The 18972-nt window shown below is 34.8% G+C and overlaps 1 protein-coding gene across 1 annotated transcript in view; it reads right to left on the reverse strand.

Moving 5' to 3' along the window:
• Nucleotides 1–18972, reverse strand: part of ATRNL1 (attractin like 1) — a 691263-nt gene that overhangs the window by 220883 nt on the left and 451408 nt on the right. Inside the window, exon 27 of the mRNA XM_065893763.1 lies at nt 14830–14937. Within this exon, the coding sequence (XP_065749835.1) occupies nt 14830–14937 (108 nt within the window). The remainder of the gene's footprint in view (nt 1–14829; nt 14938–18972) is intronic.

An 18972-nucleotide genomic window follows, 5' to 3' on the forward strand; every position in this document is an offset into this window, starting at 1 on the left:
AGGATATGAACTTGATCAGATTATCTACTAATGCATGTAATGGAAAGAAAGAAGAAATATAAGTTAAATTAGTAACTGATTTTACATGAAATGTAAGCAGAAAATATATTAAACAGAGGCATAACTTTAGTGTAATAACAACTGCCATAGGGAACTATAGCCCAATAAAATATTTAAACAAAAATCAGAAAATAAAACTGCATACAATCAGGCACACAACAAATCCCTCAAGACAATCTAAAAAGTTAGAAAAATGAACCAAAAATATAGCTAGCTCTTTGTTATTGTTACTGAGTAACCAGTACTAATTAAGATATTAATATTAGTTTTATGTTAATATATCAAACATTAATATTTTAACATATATACAAGGAATGAGTGTTGAAAGTGTTTGACAGTATTCAAAAATACCCTTGAATACTGTGTGTTCTTGGTTGCAGCAGATATAATCTGCCCACAATTTTTTTTGGATGGGTTCAAAACTATCTGTTTTACCTGAGAGTAGGTAAAGGATAAGGATGGGGAGTGGGGTTGGAAATTCAGTCTTTTTTACTCAGAGCTGGAACACTGCGCTCAAGAATTGCTAAACCGTATTTATGACTTTCCAATAAATGATACTGTAGCCTACTTTACACAGCCACTTCTTATCTGCAAGACTGCTATATAAAAATAATTTAGGGCTTCCCTGGTGGTGCAGTGGTTGAGAGTCCGCCTGCCGATGCGGGGGACACGGGTTCGTGCCCCAGTCCGGGAAGATCCCACATGCCGCGGAGCGGCTGGGCCTGTGAGTCACAGCCGCTGAGCCTGCGCGTCCGGAGCCTGTGCTCCGCAATGGGAGAGGCCACAGCAGTGAGAGGCCCACGTACCGCAAAAAAAAAAAAAAAGAAAAAGAAAATTTATGCCAGTATTGCTTCAACTATGATATGACAGTATCCTTAAGTAAAGTATCATTCTGCTGAATGGCAGCCAATATGAATATAGGTAACCAGGGTTATAAGCCTTTTGTACTTGTAAATGTTTCTGTTTATCATATCAGACACCGTGAGGTGAAACTGGGCTTACGTTTTTGTTGTTGTTCATTTTCATCTTTATATTCTTCTGCATCATACATAGTTTATATTCATTCTAAGTGATTTAAGATAAGATAACCATAAAGTTTTAATAGCTCAATGAAAACTTCCATTTATAAAATTTTAATTTTGAAAGTGCATAAAAAATATAAATACATATCTTTAGCTTTGAACTCACTGAATTCTGAACGAAAGATGCTAGCAGTACTTAACTTATAAGTACAGTTAATCTAAGGCATTTATAAAGCTAGGTATTAAGAATATAAACAGATGACTTTTCTCATGCCTAAACATATTGTGACTTCTGATTATGTCAATTTAGAACCATGCAGATTCCAGTAATTTAAGTATTGTATTATATTCATCCCATGTTAATGGGTCCTATTCTTATCATGTTAATTCTGAAGAATCAATCATCTTTAATTCTTAATTCATGCTCCATTCAATCATGAAATCCATTATAATTCTGTTATAATTCCAAATCTTATATTTCTAAAAAATTTTTTGAAAACATTTTCTGCTAAATGGCCTTGGTGAAGAGAAGTCTTTTTATAATTTTAAAAGAAAGATAAAGAAAATTCTAAATGCACCTGGGGAATCTATATCCTTCCCTACTTCAAGAACTAAAAATGTGCCTATAAAAATCTCCAATTTTTTCTAAATAATTTTCTTAAAATAAGAAAGCCTTTTGTCTTCTAAAGCATTTGTTATGAGGGATGTGAGACGATGTGACCTTAACAGTCTACTTCTCTCTACTACCAACTGAAAATCATCTTTGAGGCAAACGGTTCCTGTGGCCTATGGGTAGTTATGGGCAAACAGGGCTTGGGTCCTGTAAAAGCTCTGGCTGAGGGAACTCCTGCCGAACGCTACCCTCTTTGAACTGGGGAAGTGCACAGAAATTAGCATCAAGACCCAGGGTATGAATTTTACAGAGACATGGTCTAGAGAGCTCTATAAATACCAAGAGGAAGGTCAGTATAATCCCTAACAGAGTATCCTTGGGCTCTCTGGTCCCTAAGAAGCTAAGAAAAAACGTAATAGGTATTCCAAGTCCTCCTTGTTCCTGAGCCTCAGGGAGTACAAAGACATCAGTAGGAAATTGGTGGCTTGACTGTTTCTATACCACTAACCATTTACAAGTAGAGCGAACCCTCCCACGCCTGTGGCCTTCCACCCCCTCAGAGGTTGCCAATACTGGAATCTCAAAGTGGTGATAATGCATATAACAAGCTAATGCCAGGAGAAGAGCATCAGTCCAGAAAGAAGAGAACCTGCACCCAGGAAAACTGAGCTGCTATTGCAGACACACTACAATTTAAGTAGGGTCCTCTCACTACAAAATAACCAAATTCTTTTTAAAGCATTGCAGTTAGGGAATGTTCCAAGGCAACCAGCTAAAACTGGAAAGGGGAGCAGGGAGCAGCAAGCAAACATGAAAGCAGAGCTGCCCTGAGGATAAAAGCTGATAAAAGTAACTTACAAGGCAAGAAAGCTGAACTTGAGATCCCGGCACTTTGCCAGGGACCCTGGAAGAAATGGTTAAAGAATAATGGTAGGTCTTGGTTTGTAGCAGAAGCAATCCTCTTTGGAGAACAGCAGTCTATATTTAGGCCTCTAGAAAACCACAGATTAAGATCAAAACAAATGGGAGTTCATAAGGATCACTGAACACACCAGGAAAAAAGCCACAGTGAATGAAAGCCCACAGGAAGAAATTGATAGCTTTAGATTTCCAAGGATTTCAGGTATTAAAATGATTGGATATAAAATTTTTTAAAATGTGAGGGAATAAAAACTAGCAAGCAAGAAGAGACTTTCGGAAACTACTAAGCAGATTTGAAAAGAACCAAACAGAACTTTTAAAAATGAAAAAAATATGTGTTGAAAGATACCTAGTGGCTAGGGTAGACAGCAGATTATATACTACTGAACAAAGAAGTAGTGAACTGTAACAAGGCTCTGAAGAAGTAAGCCAGAAGAAACACAGAGAGAGGAGATGGAAAACACTAAACTGAGACATTAAGAGATTCTGAAGGTAGAATGAGAAGATCTGACATCCATCTAATCAGAATCTTAGGAGAAAACAGAAAATGGAGGAGAGTAAAACTCAAATGGATAATAACTGAGAACTTTTAGTAGTAAACAAAGACTTTGAATCCTCAGACCTAGAAAACACAAAATCTTCCAAGAAGGATAAATACAAATAAATTTATGCTTAGGAAAATCATGGTCAAACTGCAGAACACCAAAGACAAAGAGATTTTAAGTCATTGGTAAGAAAAGCTAGATTTGCTACAAAAGGATGACAATTATACTGTCAGAACATTTCTCAGCTGCAACAATGGAAGACAAAGCCAGAACAATTTTCATATAAACAAAATGTTTGAGTATGGCACTCCTATTGCAAAGAAACTGGATGCTTGATAATGTGTATTTCCAAAACATTTCTTAGATTGCAAGCAATGGGGATGCTCCAAGGCTTGAGTGAAACTGAAGAGGCAGGCAGGGAGACGCAAGCTAAGAGTCTATTATCAGAAGACATGTGCCAAAGCAATTTCTAAAGATAAATAATAGGAAGATGGAAACATTTCAGAAGGAAGCTCTGAATGCAAAGAACAGTGAGCGAGGAAAACAGTGACTATATAGGAAAATTTAAACACATATTGATCATGTAAAACAGCAACAATAATAATGTTTAATTCAAGGGGTGACAAAACTCATAGAACTACAAATAAGATAACTGTGACATATAAGATGAAAACAAGATTTAAATTGTTTTTAGGACCTTTTATTGTTTGGGAAGAGCTCATTAGTTTCAGACTGAAACTATGCCTGCTAAAATTTTAAGAGTAATCACCAAAAGAGGAGAAAGAGTGTATAATATGCATATCAGTCAAGGAGAAAAGGAAATATTGATTTTTTAAAATCTTCAATTCAAAAGAAGGCCAGCAAAGAAGGAAAAACAATTAAAAATTCAGGATAAATAGAAAGCAAAAGTAATGTCTGAAAATATTACTAAACCAGTTTGATTAGTAGAAAAAAATAGAGAAAATATAACATTTTAATAGCAATATCCAGAAACGAAATATCTGTAACAGAAAATTACAAACATTTAATATATGGGATTTATAAATAAGAAGCCAAAAATGTTCCAATAGAAGGATGAAGAAATATACTGAATAAGCTACGAATCATTTCCAAATTTTCTGTGACTAATATAGAATTTCTTGTGTAATCAGATTACTATCAGTAAATGCTATTAAATAGAAGAGGACATGGGAATAATAGCCAATAAAATGAACTAGGAGAAATACAGATGATTAAAGACAATATGAAAATATTTGATTTTGCTAATAATAAGAAATCTGAAGGAGAATATAACATTTCATATTTCAAATTATCAAAATTGTTTTTAAAATGCTTTAAAAATCATTTTTGACAAAGATGCAGGAAAACAGGAATTCTCATTCTTTGTTACAGGTAGTTTGAAAAAGAACATTTCTGGAAAGTAAGTAAGCAAAATATCTCAAGATCCATGAAAGGTCATAATTTTTGACCTAGCAGTTTACCTTTTATAGGTTAGGATCAAGAGTTATGTACAAACATTAACTAAGCCTTATTTATAATAGTGTGAAATAAGAATCAAACTAATTGAAAATAAAACAGCCAAATAAATTATGTTATACTACAAAACAACACAGCATTTTAAAATCAAACTTAGAAGTGCAAAATGTTCTTATTATATTACTTGGTGAGAAAAATAGAATGCAAAATCACATATAGAATATACTTTCGATTCTGTAAAAATACATATATGCTATACAATGGAATATTACTCAGCCATAAAAAGAAATGAAATTGAGCTATTTGTAATGAGGTGGATGGACCTAGAGTCTGCCATACAGAGTGAAGTAAGTCAGAAAGAGAAAGACAAATACCGTATGCTAACACATATATATGGAATTTAAGAAAAAAAGAAAAAATGTCATGAAGAACCTAGGGGTAAGACAGGAATAAAGACACAGACCTACTAGAGAATGGACTTGAGGATATGGGGAGGGAGAAGGGTAAGCTGTGACAAAGTGAGAGAGTGGCATGGACATATATACACTACCAAACGTAAAATAGGTAGCTAGTGGGAAGCAGCTGCATAGCAAAGGGAGATCAGCTCGGTGGTTTGTGACCACTAGAGGGGTGGGATAGGGAGGGTGGGAGGGAGGGAGATGCAAGAGGGAAGAGATATGGGACCATATGTATATGTATGACTGATTCACTTTGTTATAAAGCAGAAACTAACACACCACTGTAAAGCAATTATACTCCAATAAAGATGTAAAAAAAAAAACATATGTGTAAGAGGAAAATATTGCAGGAAGGAAATAAAAGTTCTGGCAATAGATATTTATGAATGGAATACTTTAATTTTGATTATTTCTGCATTTTTTTCTACAATGAGGATTTATTATTTTTATAATCAGAACATTGATAATAAATGTTAATAAAATAATTAAAATATTAAGTATCACAAGAGAGCTATAAATCTCTGAAAAATAAGAAACCCAGGAAATCCTCAGTCCAACCATTGAAACTACTGTCCATGAAGATGCCAGGCCAGGAATGAAATGCCAGAGGGGCCATTGACTGTACCCATCAGCGGAGAACTGGGCTCACGCTGCTCTGGGAGCAAAGCCAACCATGCTCTTAACATAAGAGATGCTCACTGTGCCTGGCCTTGATTTAAACAATGTGCCCGTCACCTTTTTTCTTACGTAGTGTACTAGGCTGAACTGTCTCAATTACTCATGACTACACGAGCATCTACAGAAGTGTTAGGTAATTCTATGCTTACAAACAGCTTTACAAGAAAAAATATTCCAGAGACACGTTGGGGCCTAAAATGTATTCTCAATTTGAACTAAAGTCAGAATATTTAAGAATTCTGTGAAAAAGAAATTTCTTGGGCCAATCTGAGATACAAACTCTGCTCTTGCTCTACTGGTGACTAAACTGTGATCTTCACCAAGGGTCTTAAGTTCACAGAGCCTCAGTTTCTTCAATAGTAAACAGAACAAACAAAATCTTCTTTGGGTTTTATAAGATTGACCTAGGTTCACATGAGATTGAGACAGTATATGTAAATAAATTTTGAAAAATAGTATCTTAAACTCAATTTAAGCACTTCACTTGTTCTCATGACCTACGAAGCTCAAGTTCAAGCTCCTTACCTTGGCATATAAATCCTCATCTCTATTGTTTGGAAAGCACTCTCTAGTGCACGCTTGGTGAACACCTAAGCGCTAACTTTGTAGAATATAACCCAATGGTCATCTACATTTTCAAAAACTGAAATGTGGGTAAATTAATTATGATGAGTAAAAAGGTTAACAGGGCAGTCCAGAATATGTACAATATGCATAAGAGTTTTTGTTCCCTAAAACAGAAATGATGATTGAAAACATTCATGTTAAATACCTGGCAAAATTTCAAGCCCCCAAATACGCAGTCAATATAAGGGTCTAAAACTTAAGGGAAAAAACCTTCACATTTTATATTTTCACTCTATTGTTGGTTTTATTTTTTCCTGTTAAAAAAAAAAAGCCATGCATGCCATTACAGAAAGGACAATACAAATATGCAAAAAGAATAACCCATATATACTACCCACCTAGATACAACTATTATTAAGAATTTATTAGACCAGATCCTTTACAATGTTTATCAAAAATGAGATCACAATGTATATACCATTTTGTAAAATATAATAAATTAACTAACAAATCCTTTAGTTTTGGCCATTAAAGTGGTTTCCAGTTTTTCAATATTAGAGATAGAAGAATAATTGGCTAAAAAAATTAAAAATAGAAACAAAGAATAATATCCCAGCAAAAACTGTCAATGACAATTGAGGACTCATCTAAGTTTATAAAACTGCCAACTCCCTCCCTCCTTCCTTCCTACCACTACTCTTCCCCCAAATAACCATAAACAGGGAATGTACATTCTTAACATCATCATCATTTCAACCTAATGGGCTAAAAATTAACTTGTTTGTGATCAAACTGTATGCTATACTTTTCATGTGACACCAGATCTAACGAGCCTAGTCAATCTAAGTCACTTAAGGGGCTCTAGGTTCTTTTACCTCATTTTCTCATGGTTTCTATCAGTTAGCTAGGAAAAGCATATATTTTGTTGTCTGAGAGGGTATACTAAGAGAGAATGTGACTATTCCTCTCAACGAGTAAGTACAACAGCCTCAGAAGTTTTAGAGCTATTACAGTGCCAGTTAAAGAGACAAAATCCTGTCTTAGTTTCTATTTGGATTTTACAAACACAAAGTCTCTTGAAAGGCTTTCAAAATGAGAACGTTATACTCATAATGACTTTAAAAGCAAAGTCCAGAATCTGACCACTTCTCATCACTTTTACTGCTATGACCCTGGTCTCGCCTCTCGCCAGCATTATCCCTCGCCTAGATTCCTACAGTAGCCTCGGAACAAGTTTCTCTCCCTCTATTCTTGCCCTAGTAGCAGAAACTCTGGGTTAATTTACACTCCCCCCTCCGTCCCCCCGCCCAGTTACCATGTCAGTTTTCGACTAACTTCCAATGCCAAAGCCTTCATTTCTTTGCCTGAGGGCTTCCTCTGGCCTTCTGGGAAGTGGCCCTCAACCAGTGATTGGAGGGAGGTGAGGAATTGTCCTGGTGTCTGTAGTCTGACGTGCATTTTACCCTGACTCCCAGAATTTCCCCAATGGGATTAAGCCCTACTTGTCCGTAGTGGTACTGACTGCTCTCCGTTCCCTTTCTCATGGCTCCATTTCCCTACCAGCATATCCTTCAAATGAACCAATTCCTTGTCTTACTGTCTGCTTCTCAGGAAACTATACAATATCACCTTTCAAACTATTCTCAACACAAAAGGCAGAGTGATCTTCCTAGAAACAGATCATGTCAGTCCTCTCTCAAAAGCCTGCAATTGGTTCTCTCCCCTTCACGTAGGATTGAATGTCAAGATCCTTACAAAGGTCTACAAGGCCCTATATCATCTGCCTCCTCCTGCACCTGCCCCCACCCTATGCTTGCTGTTCCATGAACTTGCCCAGCATGCCCACCTTAGGGCCCCTGCTCTAGCCATTGCCTTAGCCTGGAACAGTTTTCCCTAGGAATCTGCTGCCTGGTTAACTCCTTCACCTCTTTCAAGCCTTGCTCAACTCTCTTCTTCTCAATGAGGTCACCTTGACCACCACCCTATTCAATACAGCACACTCTCCCCACCTCCACAAAGCACTCCCAAAACCCTTATCCTGCTCTATTTTTTCCTGTTCCATTGTACTCACCACCTCCTAACATATTAAATAACTTACTTTCCTTGTTAGAATATAAACTCCATGAGGACAGGGTTCTTTGTTTCGTTCCCTGATGTTTCTCAAGTGCTTATTAGAACAGTGCCTGACGTATATGGACTATTCCATAAAAATCTGTTAAACAATTACCATACATTATCATGCTATTACTTGGCGGAAGAAAACTGATAAATATATACTATATGGGTCACAAGGTCACCACAAAAATAGCCCCCTTTTTTTTTCTGCCGTGCTGTGCAGTATGCGGGACCTTAGTTCCTCGACCAGGGATAGAGCCCCGTGCCCACTGCAGTGGAAGCATGGAGTCTTCACCACTGGACCTCCAGTGAAGTCCTAAAAATAATCCTCTTTTAAAAATAAGTGTAAAGCCAACTAATAAATTGAGTTTATATATAAATTTACATTCTAAGTGCATTTATTAAATTTTAATAATGTATTTTGTCACTATAATTTAGAAAAATACAATGATTCAGATTTTTTAACAGATAATTTATGGGGGGATTATTCATACTATAATTTTTTTTTTTTACTCACAAAGAGTTTTACACGTAGGGTTTACACAAAGTTCTTGTGAAGACTGAATACTCCTCATTCATTAAAAAATATAATTAACTTATATATAAAATGTTCAGGAACACATCTACTTCATAGAACAGGACATTCTGGTGTATAGTACCACTACCTACAGATGTATCAAAGGTAATTAATTTCATATTATACCTTACATTCTCCCTCTGACTGTACAGATTTCGAACTCAGAGTGGCACGTGAGTCCAATTTAATTTAAAAGGAATCCATTCCTGAAATTACCGCATTATGAATACTCAATGAATATTTACAGAATAGTAATAACCAGCTTACTTATGCTTTGTGTTGAAGTTAATCACTGAATTTTAAGAAAAACCCAGCAGAGGAACTTTACAATTACTTTAATTTTCTAGGTTTAAATAAAGTCCTTAATGTTATTTCAGAATAGGCCTAGGCTTCAGAATTTGCCGTGTAAGCAGATCAATAAACCACATCATACTAAGTTATGTACATAAAAAAGAGCAATTTGGAGCAGCTTCCAGCATACTGTGACAATGGAAAATAAATCTCACATATAAATGTATATGTACACATATGTATGTGTATATACAGCAGATAGATAACTTCTACTTAGTAGTAATTATTACAAAATGCTTAGAAAAGAAGAAAACAAGATATAATTTTAAACTTTATGCTTCTACCTCTATTATTTTCTAAAGTATGTCAACGAAAGAAATTAGCATTAGCTGCTGATATGTACTTCTGACGTTTAACTTTTACAGGAAGAAGTAAACAATTTAAGATCTAAAAACAATCTACTGAACAACAGTATTTTCAACCTGAATTCAAAAAAATTTTCTAAGTTGTCAATTTTCTTGAGATTATTAGACATGTGAATATAGGGAACTTTAAATATCAGAAATCATAATTATTTATCAGGATGAAGGAAACCTGGTACTGAACTTAGGGTTTTGAGGATGGAGGATAAAGGCACTCAATTAACAAAAGTACCACCTTAATAAAGTGAATATTAAAATACTATATGTTCTCCTAAATTGATCTACAGATTCAACACAATCCCTATCAAAGTACTAACAGGCTTCTTTGCAGAAACTGACAAACTTATCCTAAAAGTCATGTGAAAATTCAAAGGACCCAGAAGAGCCAAACAATCTTCAAAAAGAAGAAAGTTGGAGGACTTACATTTTCTAATCCCAAAACTTACTACGAAACTATAGTAATCAAAATAGTGCTGTACTGTCATATGATAGACCTATAGATTAATGGAATAGTATTGAGATTACAGAAATAAATTCTCACATTTATGATCAATTGATTTTCAATGAGATTCCCAAGATCATTCAATGGAGAAAGAAAGTCTTTTCAACAAGTAATGAAAAATTACCATATTACCCAGAAATTCCATTCTTCGTTACATACCCAAAAGAAATGGAAACAAAACTTGTACACAAATATTCATAGTAGCATTTTTCAAAATATCCAAAAAGTAGAAACAGCCCAGATGTCCATCAACTGATGAGTGCAAAAACAAAATATGCTATATCGATAAAATCAAATTCTATTTGGCCATAAAAAGGAATGAAGTACGGATACATGCCACAACATGGATGAAACCTGAAACTATAATGCTAAGTAAAAGAAGCTAGTCACAAAAGACTATGTATTGCATGATTCCATTTATATGAAATGGAATGAAAATACACTAGAGGAAAACTCATAAGGACAAAAAGTAGATTAGGGCTAAGAGAGAGGCTTGGGGAAAAAGGGAGGGGGTGGTGACTGCTAAAGGGAATGGGGTTTCTTTTGGAGATGAAATCAATTTTTGATAATGCTCTAAAATTGATTTCTGGTGATGGTTACACAACTGTATATATACTAAAACCCATCACATTTTACAATTTAAATGGGTGAACTGTATGGTATATGAATTACATTTTAATAAGGCTGTTTCAAAAAAACGAACAATACTATACATTGGTAAGTAGAACCTGATCCCCAGATAGAAAGGGCTTTCTAAATGGGAGTATGCAGGTAGGTATTTTTCTTCTTTGAGGTTTTGAATTTAAGTTTTAGAAAACAAGTGATACCAAAGAAATAGAGGCACATCAGTTATTCATATAACTGAATAATAATAAAAGAGAAAATAATAATACCAACATTAACATAAAGCTTTATAGAATACAAAGCACTTGCACATACGCTCCTGCAGCCATAAAATGACAAGCCAGAATGAGTCACTTGTCCCTCCCCTGAGTTTAAACACAGAGATAACATATAAGAAATCAGAAGGTTGATGACTCTCGGGACACACTCAGAGGTTAATACAAAGTCTTGAAGAAACACTAGGAAAGACTGAAAGTGATTAGGACTCTTGTAGGGAGTAAATGGTGACCTGTATTAGAAGAGGACTGGAGTCCACATTGTCCTGGGTGGACTGATGCCTACCCTGCCTGCTGTGGGGCAGAAAAGCATCAGAACCAGACCAGTGCCAGCCCAAGGCTGCAAACTAATGACAGAGGAGTTCTAGAGCTCTGCTAGGGTGAGGGATCCTACAGCCACACTAGCAGGAGGCTGGACAACTCCTAAGCATTCACTTCTCCCCAGTTCAACTGCTGACCTGGCAATTATACCAGAGGGAGGCTACCATCTGATAATAATGCTTGGGAAAGAAGTACTAGATAGAAAGTTCTCTGCAGTGAAAGGGACACCCGTGGCAAATGAGCGGTAGTGCTTGAGCCCAGATTATTCATTACGAGCAGCTTCCTCACCTCCAGCCTCTAAATGACCTATAAGAGCACAATCTAGAGTCAAAGATATTATGCCTATTTTTAAGTAGATCTTAATGACAAAATACATGTTAACTGAATAACGTAAGAGTGCAAAAAAGACTGTAAGCACCATGAAAGAAATACAAAAATGAAAGTCTATACTAAAGGATGGCAAATATGAAACTATTTAAATTAAATATAATAAATGGTTTCATTTCAGAAAAGTAAGGGAGGGTATTAGAAATATGAACCATAAACAAGCAGTTATGAAGAAAAATCACTTGCAAGTATTAACAACAAAATATGTAATTGTTGAAATGAAGTCAATGAATGGGTTAAACAGCAGAAAATATACAATCTAAGAAAAAAATTGTATACTGGAATAGCAGGTTGAGGAGTGTTCCCAGAGGCATCAGGAAGAGATTAAAAAAGTGGAAATAATAAGAGAAAAGCTATGAAATATAGATGGTACAAGAAGTATCAAGAGTATCTAATAGGAATTCCAGAAGGAGAGAGAATAGAGTAATAAATATTTAGAGAAATAGTAAAAAAGATTAGCCAGAACTGTACAAAGTTACAGGTTTAAAGGGTACATAGAGTGCCAAATAGGATCATATTTACATATCAGAGAGAAATTTAAGAACACTGAAAAACAAGAGAAAATTTTGAAAGATTCCAAAAAGAAAATGGAGCTCATTAGTAAAGGACAAAGAATCAAACTGACACCAGACTTGAGACAATGAAGTAATATCTTTAAAGTTCTGAAGATAACTTTGAAACAAAAATTTATATCTAATTAAACTATTATTTACATGTGAGGACAAAATCAGTATATTGGTATATAGGTAGTTAAGGTCTCAAATACATAAAGTTTCTCTTTGAAGAAACTATTTGGAGAATTTACTTTAGTGACAAGTGAAAGAAATGCATGAGCAAGCAACTAGACACAAAAAGTAAAGGAGAGTAAAGGTGGTTCATTGTTACTTAAATATGTTGTGATGCAGAAAAAGTGCACTTATAATATCCGGGTCAAAAATTCCAGGCAGTATTAACACAGGGTGGGAGAGACAGAGACAGCTGAAAGCATGCTGAAGTAATAACTGTGTTTCAGATGGGCAGGGCAGGAATTTGCATTAATAAGCTTTAGACACCGATAGGGAAAAATAGCCATTTCTATGAATCTTGGTAAGTAAGGGATAACTACCAGAAACATAGGAATAGAGTATTTAATACTCAGTTTAGTAGAAGAAAATCAATTTATCCAAAAGAAGCTGTGAAAAAGAACCAAAAAGAAGCAAGGCCAGTAACAACGACGACAACCAACCAACCAACCAACACACACACACACACACACACACACACACACACACACACACACACCAGAGTAGCTAAAATGAGTCTTGGTAGACCAGTAATTATTGTCAATGTAAACAGATTAAATGTACCAATCAAAAGACAGAAACACAGAGTGACCGGGAAAATAAAAAGCTTTTCTACAAGGGATAGGTGTAAAACAAAAGGGTACAGAGAAGTTGGGAATAAAGGAATAAAAGAAGGACTACCAGGCAAATATGGGGGAAAAGAAAGTAGAGGTAGAACTTTTCAAACTCTACAAAATAAATTTAAGGTTAAAAAAACACCTGAGAATACTTTCTTGAACACTATTCAGCAGCAACTGACCAGCTATGATGATACATAGTTAATACATTTGTTTCTTAAGTTTATGAGTTTTCTAGTTCTTTGATTATTCCTTTTCTACCTTGGCCTGCCTATGTATCGTTTACATTCGTTTGTCTCTTTTCAGTTGAGTTTTAGCAGCATTTGAGAATGTTTTAAACAAGTGAGGAGAAAAAGGAAGTTAGATTCAAACAGTTCAGGTTTTCTATTTGTTAAAGGTTCCGTACTAAAGTTATTTGAAACTAAGGGTCAAAATGAAATTAAAGCACTTACGGTAAACTTAGAAATTAGAGCACTTCTCCCTAAGTAATGGAAGATATACCCATAAATATTCTAATGTTCTAAGCTTCCATGGCAACCTGTGATCTAGAGTACTAAAAAATCAAGTACACAAAAGCTATTAATAAAAAAATTTCATAGAGAAATGCCCTCTAAAATCTGGTCCTTTGTATAGCATCCATGAGGTCTGACTTTATTTTTTTCAGAATGACCAAAAATTCTATGGACAAAATCAATTATATTTGTATCTAGATATTTGGAGGAGTCTATTTTGATATTCCTTGCTTTCCACGAAGAAAAGTGAAGTCTAAAAATAGCAACATGAAGTTAATCACAAAAGGGTACTTTTTAAAAAGCTAATAAAATATTTCAATTGTATAGTATTTTTTAATCTTCCTGCTTAAACATCTTACCACATATGAAATATAAATTAAAAAGGCAAGCATACAATAAAATTACTATGCCTCAAAATGCTTTGATTAGATGTTAATCACAATCTGTGGATTTTTCCTCTTTGGGGGTTATTATTTTCAGAAATTTCACGCATTACTTCAGGATTCTAATATCGCATTTACTTGCACATAATCATTTCTCTTTCACCATACCCTATTTCTGCATTTGCAATAAAAGCATATACTAATACAGCCATCATATAAAAATATTCATTATATTCCACAATTCTCAATGTTCAAAAAGTGAGACTATGTAACTAAAATGCAACTCATTTCCACCCACCTTTTATAGCCAACTTTGTAAATAAAGAATGATGTGAATTGTTAACTAAGGGGCACTAAGCACTCCAAGGACTAAATACAGGCACTGCGTTTCTTCCATCATACCTCTATCTTAAATTGCTTCAGCTCCTATTTCTCAGGGAAGGGCTGCCAGGTGAGCAGTCTGTCACTCTTGCCTAGACTAATAGATTCTCCAGTGGCTTTTGTTACAGCTCATGTCATACTATTAAAACTATGTGCCTTGAAAATGGCATAACATATGTAGCTGAATCTTGTCAAGTCTAGATAATCAGATTCTGTTTGGCTTCACAAGCAGATGCAGCTTAGAGAAGTAATATACATATGCAAATCACAGCAGTCCCCTTTCAGCACCACTGTTCCTACCTCTAATGACCCTCGCAGAAAGTCTGTTTGTTCAGCTCCCACTTCCAGGGCTACATCAACAGAAGCAAAGGGACGGCTGGCCATCTGCTGTCGTTCTCGAAGCAGTTGCTGGAGGGGGTTAAAAATCACTTGTTTTAAAACATGTTAAATTCAACAATATCTAGTTCCATTTTGAACAAAATGGCATTCAAAATTGAGAAGTCATCTAATACACATATCTAGATCATTAAAAGTGAAAATTATTTTCTCCCCATGGCCTGGGTTATATTTCCATAGAGGCTTTAAATGTATGGCGCCTCCAAAGAACATTTCCCCTGACCTCCATCCCACAAGCCTAATGAAATGTACTCAAAAGCACTTTGAAAACTTCAGATGAGAGCTGCTACTTAAGTAAAAAGTGCTATTATGATGATGGCTACGCCAAGTTTTCCCACTCAGGGTAACTCATGCTTTTGTCTTAGCTGAAAGCAAGTGACAGTAAAAATGTTTAAGAAAAGATAATCAAAAGTTGTCAAAATGCATTAACAGAGATTAAAGGAACATATCCCTGCCCAGACTAAGCCTTGTAAGTCATCAAGATCCCCTGTCAATTGCAGGAATTGTTTTTGTCAGTGTTTTCAACTTTATTCAAAGCCTCTGTTCATTATTTAAATGTTCATTATTTAAATGAGGAACGATTAGTAGGTTGCAAGACATGTGTGCCAGGGCTTCTAAAACACTTCCGGATATTTGTTTCTTTCTATTTGTGTCTCTTCTGGGCTTTGCTCAAACTAAAACCAATAAACCAGCAAGTCCCAACCAAGTACCCAGCTAATTTACATTTCTGCCTCTCCTTGTAATTATAATATTCATTAAGTCATGATAACAAAAAATTAATGACCAGCACTAGATATTGCAAATCTTGCCCTTCTCATTCTACACAGCTAATACAATTATTATTAAATATTAAAAGTCGATGAGCAATGCAATTAAATACTCTTTCAAATGAGAAGAAAATCATATCATCGAAGAAAGGCAAAATCCTTGAACACAATGAATGGCTTCATTATTCACACAGATTTTTAAAGATTCACTGGAAGTAACTTCAGATATTAACAACTGGTCTTTGAATGTAAATGTATGTAGCACGGTGATGCATCATTCATAAACTTCCCTTTCAGATGACTAAGGAACAAAAGCCAACGCTTAATGGCAGTTTATTGTTTAACATTTTAATTTTAACGCTTGTGACACAGCAGTAACGGTGTGCATGTAATGAGCATCTAAAATATAATTTAAGGCCTTGCTTTTATTATTAAAGAGAGAACATCTACTTGCTAATACGGGACAGAAATAATACTGTAATAAACTATTACTCAGTCGTAGTTTAAATTCTTAAATTATATGTATTTTTAGGAGTAATGAAGACATACTAAAATATTCAGAGTAAAAAGTAAATGTGATTTAAACAACCGAATTATTCAATTTAATATAAACTCAGATTTGTACTATTAAAAATACAGCTGCTGGCAAACAGAATCTTGTTTGTGTCTCTCTCAATAGGAGTGGCCAATTGATCTGAATACCGTGTCTATGCAAAATGCAAACATAATGTTACTCCAAATACCAAGGGATGCTAAGTGTAGAAGACACAATGCTCTTTTTATCTGGTAAAAACATAAACACACACACATACAAATATACAAACTGCCTTTGCTACCGTAATATAAAAATTCCCTTGAGAAAACTGTAAATTCTAGTTTGGACCTTAACATGATTTTCTAACATCTGTATTAAAGTTTCTTCATTTGTACTAGTTTTCCTTAGCTTATAAATGGCATCTCATATAATTGATTTATTTTTTTTAAATGAACACTTTCTCTTTCCTCATCTTACCTTTTCCCTACACCTAAAAGTAAAATGTCTACAAAATATAATTAATGAATACTCAATACCACAAATTGTAATGTAAGTCTATAAATATTCTACAGTCACCATATTTGACAAAGAATAGATTCCTCCGGAAAATAATGTATTATTGTGACCCCCACCACTCATAATAAAGAAAAATCAGTGACTGATACTTTCATTCATTTAAAAAAATGTACTATAGGATAGAAAGGCATTTTAAAAGATTCCAGTTTGTCTTCTGAGCTTTGAGTTTTCATCACTTTTTAAGAACTGAATGCTTATTACAGTACGCTTTGCAAAGAAGCAAAATGTTTTTCTTGTTCAGGACCATAACACTGTAGTTTGTAAAATAAGACACAGCGAAATAAAAATAATAAGAGCACAAGACAGTGTGCAGTAAAGGATACACACAGGGAATTAGCCAAATGAATTCATTCGGGGTCACTTAGCAGAGGACTAGTTCGAGGACTTTGGCTGACATTCTAACTTTGGGAAACGAATGCAAATGTTCTGACTGGGAAACTCAGGGAGGGTAAGTAATTTTATCCTAAAACACTCTTGCTTTGATATGATGGCCCTAAAATAATAAAATGGAACAAAGTGAGATTCTCTTTGCTACTAAGTCTCTGGTTCTTAGCCATATCCTTAACAATTGTCCTTTCTCTTGCCAGTTAACATCGATATGCATTACTTCCTGAATTTTGCCCCTTCTATGTCGGAACAAAAGAGATATAAACGATATGCTTACAACTTAAATTCTGTCAAAATTTAGTGGAAATACTGACAGAAAAAATACGTAGACTCTGGAATTAGGACCTGTGTTTGAATACCAGTTTTTCCACTTTGTAGCTGTTTGACCTTAACCAAATTATTTAGACCTCTCAACGCCTCAAATATTCTCATTGCAAAGTTGGGCTATTAATAGTGCCTACACCTAGACCTCAGAGGACTTGTTTTGAATCCCAGCTTCCCCACCCATTACCTATTGTACCATCATCAAATTCTGTAGACTTTTCTAAGGCTTTTTCCCCTTCTCTATAAACGGGAATAGCGATAATATCAGAAGATTGGGACTAACAAGGTAATGCACTTGCACTGCTCAACACGGAATCTAGCACATTGTGAGAACTCAGTAACGCTTCATTGGTACAATTATTATGTTAAATTTCAAGCACCAATTTTGTCTTTAAAGATGGCACGCTAATTACCACAGGCCCATTTTCTTCGGCACTAGTGACATATTTTGCTCTATTAGTCTCCCTTTTAACAAATGTTGCAGATTTATGAGACAGTTGGAAAATGTCATGACTGTGGTAAAATGAATTTAGATTTGGAACTGCTTTCTGCCATTTGTGAGTAAGAATGATAAAAACTCAACCTAAAACTTACGGGGAAATATAGAGTACTTCCTTAAGAACTTTCAAAAATTAACTTATTTTGTGATTATGATTTTTATATAAAATGAAGTTTGACATTTTATATATAGATAAGAAGCCATATAACAGATGATTTATTTTATAACTAGTCTGGAGTTGCCAATTTTTTAGGAGACAGAAAAGGCCAAAAGATCACACTGATCATAATACAACAGATTATAATCGTGTTGCCATAAACACTGTTGTGCAGAACATTTTAAAATTATGGATGTTCTTAGTGTCATGTTTGTTATCTATAATAATTGTTTTATTATTCAAAGTCTCTTACAAAACAAACCATGAAATTAAAAATAATATGAAAATCCATGCTTAAATTTGGCAACTGGGAATGGTCATTGATTCCATCAAATGTATATACGAAATGCTTCCATGCAATACTACTACTTCAAATATCGTATCATTCCCCAAAAGTTCATATTAATCACCTTTCCAACCACTGCGAAGGCTACAACTCTAATGGATTTCAGATAATAATCCTTAAAAACACACACACTAAAGAAAACAGTAACTACCTCTGTTTCCAGTTGTCTTCCTATGTCTTTCCTCCTGTGTCCAGGTTCTATCTGTCCTCCCCCCATACCTCCAAATGTCCTTCTACTCCATCCAAGTTTGAAGTGATCATCTCACCTACTAATTATTTATGATATTAGAGTGGCACTATCTCTTTAAATCTTCGTGCTTTTCTGAAATCTTTAAGGCAAAAACTATTTTATATTTGTTTTTTTATTCCCCACAGCACTTAGTTTGTAGTCAAGAGTATTTGATGAATGAACAATGAATGACTGACTTAAACTATAGAAATCTGTATCATCTGAAT

The sequence above is a fragment of the Phocoena phocoena genome, chromosome 16 (assembly GCF_963924675.1).
Source record: "Phocoena phocoena chromosome 16, mPhoPho1.1, whole genome shotgun sequence".
In the NCBI taxonomy this organism is placed as follows: domain Eukaryota; kingdom Metazoa; phylum Chordata; class Mammalia; order Artiodactyla; family Phocoenidae; genus Phocoena; species Phocoena phocoena.